Source organism: Astyanax mexicanus, chromosome 10 (genome assembly GCF_023375975.1).
Source record: "Astyanax mexicanus isolate ESR-SI-001 chromosome 10, AstMex3_surface, whole genome shotgun sequence".
NCBI lineage: Eukaryota > Metazoa > Chordata > Actinopteri > Characiformes > Acestrorhamphidae > Astyanax > Astyanax mexicanus.
The window spans coordinates 49,127,960-49,142,177 of NC_064417.1; the positions used below are offsets into that span (position 1 = coordinate 49,127,960).

A 14,218-nucleotide genomic window follows, 5' to 3' on the forward strand; every position below is an offset into this window, starting at 1 on the left:
GGAATTGAGTATCAAGACTTTAGTTCCAAGTCTTGTCACTCAGGTTCAGAATCTCAACATTTAAGCTCCCCAATTTTGACACTCAGATCCCAAGTTTTAAAATTAAATTCATATTCAATCAACAAATGTCACCTTTTTGACATAAACCTCCTATTTGAGGAACGGATGAGAAAATCTGTGATTAACCACTTATTAGATAATATTCTATAAAATGAATATTCTCATAAAAAGTAGTCAGCCTGTTTCACCTTAATGTTTTTAATATAAATAAATTATCCATTATAGGACTTTTAATTTAGCTTAAATGTGAGGGGCGGTGTTGCACGATGGCCTATCCATTGTGTGGCTGACTTTACAGTAAAATGTTAGTTATTTAATATTGGAAATATTAAATTATGTCAAAAATTGGGTTGTAAAGCCTTTTCAAGTCATAAAATCTTCAAATTTGCACTTGGATTCAATCTGAATGTGAAAACGATCAGCTCAGCAGATCCGCTGGCTCAGGATTGGAGGGATCACTTACCAAGTCCTTCAGCACGTTCACGTCTGTGACTTCAGAGGGATCCTTCACTTTCCCTCCGGTCAGCTTTTCCAGGCGATTCTGCTGCTCATCTCCTCCGGCAGTGATGGCGCCGACAGCCCGGGCTCTGGACTCGAACTGTTAAAACAAGAGTACTGAATCAGCACCCATCGCTCAGACCCACATCTACACAGAGTGACCGGGACGCAGACGGAGAACTCTGCAGGAACAGATCTAACGGGATCATTCATCTGCTCTAACGTTAGCTCACTCTCTTTCCCAATTAGCACAAACATAAATAGCAGTGAAAGGAAAGCAAATGAAGGCCCATCAGGTAAGCCGGTGTGATGAGCCCAAATCAGCCTGTAATTATCATCAGTCCAAGACTCAATCACTATCACTTGTGTGACTGAGACAACTGCACCTTGTGTGATGATAATGAGGCCCAGATCCAGACTCAGGCTCGGGATCCAGCTGGCACTCCACAAAGAGAAAGAGGAGAACAAAAAACAAGAGAAAGAGGAATTTGGAAACAGTACACGGTTACTGTTCAGCAGGGAAATTCATTTACATTATTGTTAATGTCTCTCTCAGATACAGGCACACACATGCTCACACACACACGTACACACATGTGCACAAGATTCCTCCATGTAAAATTGCCAATGTATGAGCTACCCCTAACTTAACAATCTAATTTTCTTTGAAACCACTAAAAAATGTATGCTAATCTTTTGCCAACTTAAATAAATACAAATAATAAATAATAAATAAAACAATAAATGCCAGTTTAAATACAGATAAGAGTAAATCATAGTTTTCCTCATGGGACAACTGTTTCAGACAACAGTAAACAGTAATTACCCACATATACAATAAAAAGCTTTATAGTAGGAACAATTAATAAATAAATAACTAATTTCCTCAATGTCAGCGTTCGGACAAATAAGAACAAACAAAATGAATAATAAATATAGAATAATGCATCATTTATATAAACAAGCTGTGCCATGTAACTACATGCCAGTAGTTATGCCAGTGACCTGTCATAAACTACCAGCAAGTAATCCAGCTCAGAAAACATTTAGCATTGGGATTAACTCTCTAACACTCTGCTAATGCCAGCTGCTGTAAGTTAGCATCACGAGTCAGTCTCTGCTGAGCCTGGCATCGAGACTAACTTAACACTCTAGGCTTCCTCAGGTTCCAATAGCAAGCCCGGGCATTTATTGGCAAATACAAATAATACAGGGCTCGCAAAATATGAAAACATTAAAGGGTACACATTATGGAAAACTCCACTTGCGTCTCGACTGCCTCTATAATCTCTGTTTTCTGTGAATTAGCTAAAAGCCTTTGGTGTCAGAAATCATTTGCTTCTATGAGTCGTTTGGACGGTCCCTTACTCTGACGTCACAATTTTGGTTGAGAACCTTAGACAGTACACAGCATGATTAGCCTGCAGACATCGTCTGAGGGAGGGATCTATACCTACTGTCTGAAGCAAATCAGCAGATGAAGGAGATATAAGAATTTTCAAATATTGAGTTTTGTGCTTCTGTCGCAGTTAAGCATGAACTAGCTTGTTTGTGTTTTGCTATTTAGCCCAAGCTAACACTAATTTGTGGTAAACGCTCAGCAAAATCATGGGGTGTGGCCAGCAACAGCTTATTTGCATAAAAGTGACAGAGCCCTTAAATAGCTCATTCTGAATGGGACTAAAACCGGTAAGAATTGAGCTTGTCTTTAATATTCCATGTCATTAATATGAATAACGCGTAAAAAGAAAGAGGTATGATATGTTCCCTCTTAACAGTAATAGTCAAATGAACATACATATATGTATAAAGACACACACATTTACACAAGACATTCAAGTGTATTCCATGTATGTTTCATTATCACCCTGAGAACATCTGGGTAAATACATGGCCAATACACAAGCACACTCTAAAAGCTCTAAGCAGCATCTCCCCCTGTCTCCAGGCCAGTGCCGCTGAGGCGTCTGGGAAGGAGGCCAGAGCCCTTGATTACTGGCTGTGACCCTGGTGGACTGCTGCCATTCACAGGGCAGGCAGGGTCAGAGGTCACGGTGCTAGAGGATGACCCCTGAGGAGCCCTCTCTACTCATAAGCCACTGAGCACACAATGACTGCGCTGGAAATGAGCAGCGGATAGAGCGTCTCTAGAGTGAGTTTAGGGAAAGTGTGTGTGTGTGTGTGTGTGTGTGTGTTTGCAGTGTGTGAAAGCAAAAGCTCTAAGCTTGTAAAACAAAATGCCTGCACCCCCCCTCCACTCCCTATACTCATCCCCCAAAAAGGAACACATAAGGAATCATGTAGTAACTTAAAAGTGTTAAACAAACCAGAATACTCTATGAAGAAGCATTTAGGTGCTCTTATCTTGGGAGCTGTTAACTTGCAGCTTCTGAGGCTGATGACTCTGATGAACTTATCCTGTACAACAGAGGAAACTCTTGCTCTTACTTTCCTGGGGTGGTTCTGATGAGTGCCAGTTTCATCATAAGGTTTTTAATGGTCTTTGCGACTGTAATTACTTACAAATTCTTTTTTTTGGTCTTTACTTAGTTGAGTAGTTGTTGCTTCTTATCATCTGGATTAGAACATTACTCAAATATTCACTATTCACTGTATACCTGTAACTCTACCTCTTCACTACTTTACAACTGATGCTCTCAAACACTTTATTAAGAGACAAGAAATTCAAGTAATTAACTCTTGATGAGTTCAGCACACACTCTAAGAAATATAAGTACAGATTTGTACTTAAAAGAGTACAAAGCTTGTCGCTGGGGCTGTACCTTATATTGAGGCACAAAAAAGTACCTTTCAGTGAAAGTACTTTTTTGTACCCATGGTTTTTGTGCCAGTATAGATTATAAAGATTATAAACATTGTCATCAACTAAAAATGGCTCAAAAACTTGATGATACAAAATTGTCTGGCTTTCAAATAAAAAATTTGCAATTTAAATATATACTGTTCATTAGTACAGTGGTACAGAATACTGAATGTACCTTTTGGCTGGTTAAATGGTACAAATCTGTACTTATTGCTGTTAGAAATGACTTTGTACTTCAGAGGGAACAAATCTGACCCTGTAAAGACCAATATTGTACCTTCGAGGGTACAATTATAAAGAATGTACCTTCGAGTACAAAAAAGTACTCATATCGTACCTCTGTTTTTTAGAGTGCAGCTGTTAACTGAAAGCCTGAGGTGACTCTACCATAGAGACTCTCATAAATATTCAGGTTTTTTTTTTTTAACACTTTTTGGTTTACTTATTAATTACATATGTTTTTCTTCATAGATTGGATGCATTTTACAATAAATATATATTGTATAAATATACAATGCAGATCATTTTAAATAATATCAATTAAAAAACACTGAATGTAATGTATGTGCAGACATCTGACTGGTACTCTATTTGGTTATATATTGTTATAAATGATAACTTACAATATTATATAGTAGCTATCCAAACCTCATATGTTTAATGCTGTTTAGATGTTCGTATAAGGGGTCTAATCATATTATTAGGCCGGTTGCCCAGCCCCCAACCCCCCCAGCCCCCCCCCCCCCCCCCCAGCCCCCCCCACCCCCAGCCCCCACCCCCCCCCCCCCCCCCCGTTTATGCGAGCAACAACAATTTTTTTAATTACTTTAATTCTCTTTAATTAACTTGGTTGGTCGCAGCTAATCTCTCCTAACATGGATTTAACTTAATAATCCGCTGCATGTATTTTATAAATATTGTTTCATTCAATAAATACAGTAAACACTATAGGAAATCCTATAATGCATTGTTTTCTGTTTTCTGCATTAGCTCTGGCTTTAAAAGTATGATTATCAACATGCACACCCCATTATGTTTTACCCCCAAGAGAAGCAGTCTAGAAGCAGGGCTGGGGGTCCATACACTCATACACAATAGGCGACCACCCTAGTAGTGAAACGAGGGACACTGACAGCTCACAGATACTGTATATGCAGTTCATCTGGGAGCCACATGTGTTGCCTTTCTTGGCAGTGCTTCCAAATTGCATTTTTCAGCAGGATAATGCTCACCCACACACAGCCCGTGAAGCAATATATCTGTTAGGAGGGGTTCTATTCACTATGAGATCCAATATGATTGCACCCCTGCACTGTTAGCAGTTATACCAAAGCACAAAACACCTATAAAGAAGGTGTTGAAGGCTTAATATCAGATTAGAACAGACTGTAAACGCTTCCATACTGTACCTGAAGGCTCTCAGCCAGCTGGCAGTAATACTCCTTAATATCCATGATGGCTGGAGTGATGTCGATTTGCGGGAACTGCAAAGCCACAGGAGGAGCTGCTCCTTCATCTCCAGTCTCAGGTTCAGTTAGAGACTCAACCCTCTGTGGAACCACAGAACATTAAGACGTCACATGGCTGTCTTCACACGGTCCTCAAAAACGCATGAAACGTTCATTACTGTTGATTAATCCAGCCTGAACATGCAAACCCACAGTCAGCATGGACCCCTAAACATTACAAAACAGGCATACGGAAGAGGCACCGGGGATGAATGAGGTGTTTGGGAATATGTGTGTAATGGTATCTGTCAATAAGATGAATAAATAAATAAATAAATCTTATTTTTTCAAAAGCGAGCATCTGTTTTAATTTCATGTTTCAGAGCAGTTCTGGGTTCTGAGTGCAGAGTTATAGAGTGTGACGCTGAGGGAGTATAATGTATAATGTGGGACTGAGGGATGCCACGACAATCTGAGGCAGTGTTGTGAGAGGAAAAGAGGTAGAGAGAGGGGTAAAAAGATACAGAGTGAACGAGAGGTAGAGAGAAAGAAAGAGAGAGGTAGAGAGAGGTAGAGAAAGATGGAGCAAGAGAGAAAGGGGTAGAGAGAGATAGATAGAGAGGTAGACAGAGAGGTTAAGAGGTATAGAGACAATGAGCAAAGAGATAGACAGAGGTAGAGACAGAGAGAAAGAGAGGTAGGGAGAGGGGTAGAGGGAGTTTAGAAAGACATAGTGAGAGACATCGAGAGACAGAGAGAGAGAGAGAGAGAGAGAGGTAGTGAGTGGGGTAGAGAGGTAAAAAGAACGAGAGATATAGAGAGAGACAGAGAGGTATAGAGAGAAAGAAAAAGAGATGTAGACATGTAGAGAGGTATAGAGACAGAAAAAGAGATATAGAGACTGAAAAAGATATAGAGAGAAGTAGAGAGATATACAGACAGAAAAAGAGAGATAGAGATATAGAGACAGAAAAGGAGATATAGAGAAAGGTAGAGCAATATAGATACAGAAAAGGGGAGATAAAGAAAGTGTTAGAGAGATATAGAAACAGAAAAAGAGATATAGAGAGAGGTAGAGGGGTATAGAGACAGAGAGAGAGATATAGAGAGCGATAGATCGATATAGAGACAGAAAGAAAGATATAGAGAAAGGTAGAAAGGTATAGAGACAGAAAGAGATATATAGAGAGAGGTAGAGAGACAGAAAACGAGAGATATAGAGAGGAAGAGAGATAGAGACAGAAAAAGAGATATGGAGAGAGGTAGAGAGATATAGAGACAGAAAGAAAGATATAGAGAGAGGTAGAGAGGTATAAAGACACAAAAAGAGAGATATAGAGAGGTATAGAGACAAAAAAAGAGATATACAGACAGAGAATGAGAGAGATAAAGAGGTAGAGTGTGGGGTAGAGTGGTAGAGAGAGATAAGTAGAGGGAGAGAAAGAAAGATAGAGAAAGGGGTAGAAATAGGTAGACAGAGAGGGAGAGGTGGACTGTCAGACAGATAGAGAGGGGTATAGAGGTAAAGAGGTTTAGAGAGAGAGAGTAAGGGAGCGAGCGAGAGAGATAGAGAGAGAGAGAGTGGGAGAAAAAGAAAATGGATGCAAAAAAGAAAAATAGAGGTGCAGAAAGCAGGGTAGAGATAAGGATGATGAGCGAGAGGGCGAGAGAGAAAACCTCAGAGAGACAGAAACAGAAAGATAGAACAGTGAGGGTGCAGTGGGGGAAAGGTATAAAAGCAGGGCAGAGATAAGGAAAGAGAGAGAGAGAGAGAGACAGATAGAGAGAGGAGTTATTCTTTCGGAGGCTGTATTCTCTGATGTGGGCTGAAGCTCTATCACCTCAGCTGCTATCTGCTCCCTCGTTCCCTCCCTTCTTCTCATCTCACGCTGTAATGGAGCTGCTCAGAGCTGAGGGGAGAGCAGCCGCTGACCCCAGCAGCCTTTATCTGGACATTACCTTCAGGACCTGTGCTGTAATTGGTTCTCCTGGATGTCGTTACTGTCATGCAAAAACTTTTATAGGTCATCTTTATAGGAGCAAAACACTTCTTAATTACCAGTGGAAGTCAATGTATAAAGGCTTTATTGCCATTTTGTTTGTCATTAAGGAATATTTCTATTAGTCCATTCAACATTTACTTTTATAAATAAAATATAAGCAAATGAAAAAATCTTCGGGTCAGTCTACTTTTGGTGTTTCTGCTACACTATACACTATAAGGCTTTGAAATATACTCCCATAACTGTCTGGTGTGTTTGCATTCCCAGATGTAGTCAGTGGGTGATTTTGTGGTGGCATAACCACAACTTTTCAAGAAGTGGGGAATAGCTATGATTTTCAATGGAAGCCAATGCAAAACGATTTTATTCCAAGCCATTCTGAAGCATTAATTTTGCAACTACATGCTCCTTCCAAGACTCACATTATGTGGACATAGTAGGGGGATAATGACTTGTGATAGAATGTCAAAGTTTTCAATAATGTTTCTTTTATGGCACCTTCATATATTTAAGCATGCATCAAGTGTGGAAGGCCTGAATTATACAGTATATATATATATACTTTTAATTGTTTGCAATTTATATGTAGCACTAAATATTCATTACTTTAGTTTTGTATCGTTTTACTATATTTTTGTTACATTATTATTTTAAGACAAAATCAGGGTTTTGTTAAGTACTGAACATAGAAAAAGTGTTATATTTATAGTAAGCTATAGTAAAAAACACTGCCTGGCCAAAAAAAAAAAAGTCTCAGCAACTGACTACCTGAATATACTTATTATAGACCAGGTTATTCCATCAATGGATTTTTTCTTCATATTCCTAGATGATAATGTCAGGATTTATGGTGCTGGAATTGTGAAAGAGTTCAGGGTTCAGGGAGCAGGAGATCATCATTTTCACACATGGATTGAGAGAGAGTTCACCACAGAGTCCAGATCTTAACCTCATTGAGAATCTTTGGGATGTGCTGGATGGAGAAGAGCTGCTTTGTGCAGTGTTCAGACTCTACCATCATCAATGCTGCTGCAAGATCTTGGTGAAAAATTAATCCAGCAACACTGGATTGAAATAAATCTTGTGACATTGCAGAAGATTATTGAAATAATGCCACAGTGAGTGTGTGCAGCAATCAAAGATATTAGAGTATGTGACCTTTTTTGTGGTAATATAAAAATGTTAAGAATATAGTTATCTCAAAAATATTGCCCTGAAATATTGCGATATTATTTTAAGGCCGTATCGTGGCCACCCCTAAGTGTTCAGTGCCACAGTTTACCAGCTCATGCTGCCGCTCCATTTCAGCCAGCTGCTCTTCATAGATGCCCACTTGATCTCTGAGTGCCAGGCAGTCGGCAGTGTCGGCATCCACCTCCTGCAGGGGGCAGCAGAGATTAGCAGACGAGTGGCTTCAAACACACACACACACACACACACACACACACACACACACACACACACACACACACACACACACACACACACACAAACAAACACACACACACACACACAGACACATACACTCGGCAGATTCACCAGCACTCTGTCTGTAGTGCTGAGCTGCCACCTCTCCACCACCTGCTGTTACACACTGCAATGCAGGCAGCTCGAGCAGGAGGAGCTGCGGACGCATGGCCAGGATCCACACACACACACACACACACACACACACACACACACACACACACAGACACACACACACACAAAAACACACACACACACACAGTCCTCCTCCTATTTGAGACAGCAGCGTTTTTATTTAGCTCATCTGGGCTTCTTAAGTGCCTGATTAATTGGCAATGAATTCAATTACTCCGAGTGAACAGCATTTGCATGTGAATGTGCCAGTGTGGAGGCAGCGCGCCACCCCCTCCCATCCCAAAGCCCAGAGCTGGCACAGGGGGCGCTTCTTCACCGTTATCTCAATCCCAACACAAGCCTGGTACTGGGGAGAGTCTAGACACGCGGTTCCAGCACTGGGACTGAGGGCCGTATGATTGGTCTGTCTGTTCGCCGCTGCTGAGGGTCTACGATTCGCCGCTGCTCTTGTGTGAGCGACCAGAACGCGTTGCAGGCGGGCGCCTGCGGCCATGTTTTTGGCTGCGAAGAAATTTGTGAAATTAAGAAATACAGGATTAAAAATGTTATTCAACTTGCAAAGACAAACTGCATACTAATTGCAGCCTGTTTTCCACAGCCCTGATTCTCCACCAATCTCTATATTTTAGATTTTTTTACATTCATAAATTAGCACCTGTTACATTAGCTATAGCTAATGTAATGTTATAGCTGTAATGTTGTTTTGTTCTGTTATTTGTTCATTATTTGTTTGTACTGAGAGGGACCGATTCTTATTTCTACCTCTTAATCTAAGGGACTTTTTCCTTGCCACTGTTGTCTCCACAATAATTGGCATCTCCTGCAACCATCCATTGGATTATTTGATTATCATCTTGCATGTTGCATTTTTAAACATGCATTAATTACAACTACTGCATGTGGAGCTCAATAAACATGTGTAGCTCTGGAAAAAATAAGAAACCACTTAAAAACGATGAGTTTCTTTGATTTGACCAAATTGAAAACCTCTGGAATATAATCAAGAGGAAGATGGATGATCACAAACCATCAAACCACCAAACTGAACTGCTTGAATTTTTGCACCAGGAGTAAAGCAGTAAAGTTATCCAAAAGCAGTGTGTAAGACTGGTGGAGGAGAAAATGATGCCAAGATGCATGTTTAAAACTGCATGTGATTAAAAACCAGGGTTATTCCACCAAATATTGATTTCTAAACTCTTAAAATTTTATAAATATGAACTTTTTTTGGGATTATTTGAGGTGTTTTTTTTTTAGCCATTTCTTATTTTATGCAAATAAATGCTCTTAATGGCAATAATTAATTTGGAATTTGGGGGAAACGTTGTTCGTAGTTTATAGAATAAAACAACAATGTTCATTTTACTCAAACATAAACCTATAAATAGCAAAATCAGAGAAACTGATTCAGAAACTGAAGTGCTCTCTTAATTTTTTTCAGAGTTATAGTCACACAACAATTCCCAACAAGTGTATATTTAATACATTATATGTAATATAAGTGTGTGCTCAGTTTAACTAGTATATAAAAGGTGTATAAGTGGTGTATAAACACACAGCATGTTCTCCGCAGCTCAGATTCTCCCTCATGTCTTTCATTTTCTCTTTATATTTTATAGCAGCCTCTCTCTCTCTCTCTCTCTCTCTCTCTCTCTCTCTCTCTCTCTCTCCAGCTCAGCTCCATTCAGAGCTGGGCCCGGCACCGCGCCGCATCTGGCAGTGAGATACGAGAGGCTGAATGAGTGAATTACGAGTCATAGTAACAGCTTTCCCACATCTGCTCTTTTACTGAGGGAGATGTGCGCCGACATGTGTGGAGTGACAGGCTGCTTTATGCGGGCGGCGGCTCGTGTTTCAGCGTGGCCGCTGGCCCAGAGTCAGCGTGGGGCTGCTAATCAACATCTTCCAGAACAGATCTGGAAACAGCAGCTGTGCTGAGCCACTCCTGGAGCAGGCAGGCAGTCTTCTCTACTGGAGGCCACAGGCGAGGCAGTGTCAGTGCTCACACACACACACACACTCTGAGCCCAGTGCACAGGCTAACACTGCCATCTACTGATAGGTGGAGTGCACTGGCTGGGCATGGCAAAGTGGTCTTGTCTAAATATCCAATTTACACAATATTTTCCACACCATAAACCAGTATCACTTTATTTGGATGGTCCATTATAGGTGCTTTATAGACGCTTAACTTACATTCAACTTTATGTCCATTAAATGCAACTGAACTGTAGCATAAAAGTAAGCGATTCTCTGTTAAATGTAACCCAAACGCTAATCTTAACATTTTAGGACTAGCTTTTGTGTTACATTTAAGGCTTAGATTAAGGTTAAGCTTAAGGTTGGGTGTAGGGTTAGGTCGTATAGAGAATCATTTACATTCCACTAAGAGTTGAGTAACATTTAATAGACAATAAGTTAAATGTTAGCTGAATGTTAGTTGAGCCTCTATGAGGCATCTATAATGGATCACCCAAATAAAAAGTATTATTATATTATCATTATTATTACGTATGTTATTATTATGTGTCGTTAAGAGACATCCATAACAATGCTAACCTGAGATAATGCTAACAATAGTTAAGTGAAATGCTATTCACTCGGTGTGATGAAGAGGCTTGGTTGGGTTGATTAAAAAAATAAAAATGCACGTTTACTAGCCTAAGAAAAAAAAGCACTGCTTTTTGCTTCTATAGCAGGATTACGAGGGGGGTGGGTGTACTGCTTTTATAATAGGTTATTTTTCGGCACTGCAACAGCTCACAGGGACCACTTCGCATCTAGCGTAGTCTAGTCTATGTTTTGTAATTAGTCTTAGCATTGTCTCATTGTCAGGCTTTTCGGAAAAAAAAAAACAAAAAAAACACGGGAGGCCATTTTTCCATAAGCCTAGCAGATTTAGCTCGAAATGTATTAAACTCTCATTATTCAGTAATGCAAAAATTTAAATGAGGTACTATTTAAGTGATTCTTCAGGCAAAATTCACCTTCATATAATTTCCCCATGTTTTAATTTGTTTTGGTATGATGCAAATGTGACAAAGTAGAAATTTAATGGATGCTTATCCATTATATTGGACATCGAATTAGAATTATTAGAAAATTGCTTATGACACGCAGTGAATTGTTTTTAATGTGATATACCAGCAGTGATATGTAGGTATTAATTCATTATTAAGATCGTTTTAAAATAATAATAATAACAATAACAATAATAATAATAATACCTTAATTCATTAATTTAAACTGATCACCATAAGAGTTTATTAAATTGCTTTAGTTAAATTAGCCTCATACCCAAACTAAACAAATTAAAACATGGGAAATTATATAAAGGTGAGTTTTGCCTCAAGAATTACTTTAGTTTTATACAACAGTTAGTTCCGACCTCACAATCTGATTGGTTGAGAAGTGATCTAGCCGTGATGATATTCGTGATAACATCAGGGCCTTCTCACACTAAACCTGTATCACTCCGCCGATGCGTTGCAGAGTAACGGCGTATATACACAGGACACCCGCAGCAGCGTTAGCTTAGCACAGGCTAGAGCTCAGCCCGCAGCGCTGACTCGTCTTTCGTGGAAAAAAGGGTAAGAAAATCGCTCAGTTACTGCCGTCTGCAACCAGAACGCTAACCAGCAAGGCTAGGCTAAGCTAAGTTAATGCTAAGCTAAAAAGCAAGCTACGCTAACCTAACCACAGTCCAGCCGGCTAGCTAAAACCAACACCACCCAGCAAAACAAGCAGAAATGCTCAAAAATGAGCAGCGTTCACCTGAAGAGACGACTCCACGGAGCAGGAGAGGAGAGTATTAGCGTTATTTCACGCTCCTAATGTTAACATCTTCACTTATTCCCAATTTTACTTTCAAGCTAACTTTCGTGGGGTGTTATTCTGTATGAACCATACACTGTTTCGAAGTTAAGTTTCAGTTCTGTTACAGTTGTGGTGGAACTACTTTTTGGCGGAAGGCACAGTCCATATTAAAGCATATTCAATCTTAAAGTTCTTTGATTTATTTTCTTTATTCATTTTGTAAAAAGAAACTGTTGTATAAAAGCAATAGAACACGAGAGGGAGTGTGTTATTACGATTAACATCACGGCTGTGATGATCTGTGACCGGATCACAGCCGTGATGTTATTCGTGATAACACACTCCCTCTCGTGTTCTATTGCTTAAGCACCCTATTTAAAACTCATCATAACTGAATAATGAGAGTTTAATACATTTCCAGCTAAATATGCTAGGTTTATGGAGCAAAGTAGACTGGCCCACCCGTGACTTTTACCGTAAAGCATTGACACAATGCCAAGCAAAAGCAATGCTAAGACTAATTACAAAACATAGACTAGACAAGGCAACAAATATTTGTAGACCAAATTTTAATGACTTTTCCAAATCTTTCTGAGTATTTTTATTTTTCCAAAACTTATCCAGGCCTGGAAATTGCTATTTTCAAATTCCATGATTTTTCAGGTTTTTCATGACCGTATGAACCCTGAGTATTAATATTTGCCTGCTCTCTGAATTCTGAAAGACCCATATTAACACTTAGTAGATGTAGAGAAGGAGGCCTGAGCCTTTAAAGCATTACCACAGCAACGTCCTCACGCTCCAGCTGAACCAGGGTCCGCTGCTCCACCACCTCATCATACTTCATCTGCAGAGACTGCAGCTCCGTCTTCAGCGCTTCTGTCTCACATAAAATATCCTCCTAAAGGAAATAATGGAGAAAAAGTACATCAGATAAAATCCAGCCAGGCATCTTCTCAAGCTCAGTGTGCTGCCCTGAGAACAGTGTGCCTGGAGGCATCAATTTCTGCAGTACAGCACTGGAGACACGTTCATATATACATACAGTACCATCTGCGGCTCTGCATGGGAGAAAGCTCATGGGAGAAAAACACTGATGGCTTTTTATCAGAGGTGTAGCTGACATTAATGTCCACTTTGTGCACAGTGGCATTGTGGGACAGTTAGAGTTAATGGATCTGAGAAGGCAAAAAGACATTTCAATGATGCAGAATGTGTATATGACTTGTATATATTAGCTGAACACAGATTAAAAGGGAAATATCCAATATTTCTCTTGTATTTTACAACCACTGAACAGCTTTATGTCCAAAAATGGTTAAAAGTTGCTCATTTTTACACAACCATTTAATTTTTGCATTAATTTACTATATACTGAGGCATACTGTTTACACTGCCATGTCGCATGTTATCATGGGACAAAAATTGGTATCGTATCCCATGACTTTTGGCATGTCCCATGGAAGCTAAAGACTGCTGCACTGAGCTGTGGAATATAAGTTTGTGGTTTCTGCACTCAATGTGGATTTTATTTTATTTATCTTTTTTTTATTAACTCTTCTTGGAACGGTCCTGATGAGTGCCAGTTTCATCAAAACATCTCGATGCTCATTGCGGAGACCTGTACTTGAGGATACTTTCAAATTTTTTTAAATATTTCAGATTGACTGCCCTTCATTTCTTAAACCTTGTGTGATGTTCATATTTTTGTTACTCGTTTACTTTGTTACTTGTATTTAATTCAGCAAAATTAAGCAATTTTACATTAAAATGCTTTACACATGCTTGCTTCACCTAAAGTGCAAGCAATATAAACAGCTTACATGGTTAATATTTGCCCTTTACCTTTCTTATGTTACATTTCTTTGAAAAAGTGCTACTTTCTTTTTTTTCTTTTTTTTTATAAAATGTAAAAGAAAATGAATTAAACTCAAGATATGAGTAGAAAAATTGTTTAGTTTCAAATT

The 14,218-nt window shown here is 39.4% G+C and overlaps 1 protein-coding gene across 1 annotated transcript in view; it reads right to left on the reverse strand.

Moving 5' to 3' along the window:
• vimr2 (vimentin-related 2) overlaps window positions 1-14,218 on the reverse strand; it is a 36,803-nt gene that overhangs the window by 17,785 nt on the left and 4,800 nt on the right. Inside the window, exons 4-7 of the mRNA XM_022684305.2 lie at window positions 13,033-13,152; window positions 8,116-8,211; window positions 4,792-4,932; window positions 524-658 (exon numbers count right to left, since the gene is read on the reverse strand). Of these exons, the coding sequence (XP_022540026.2) occupies window positions 524-658; window positions 4,792-4,932; window positions 8,116-8,211; window positions 13,033-13,152 (492 nt within the window). The remainder of the gene's footprint in view (window positions 1-523; window positions 659-4,791; window positions 4,933-8,115; window positions 8,212-13,032; window positions 13,153-14,218) is intronic.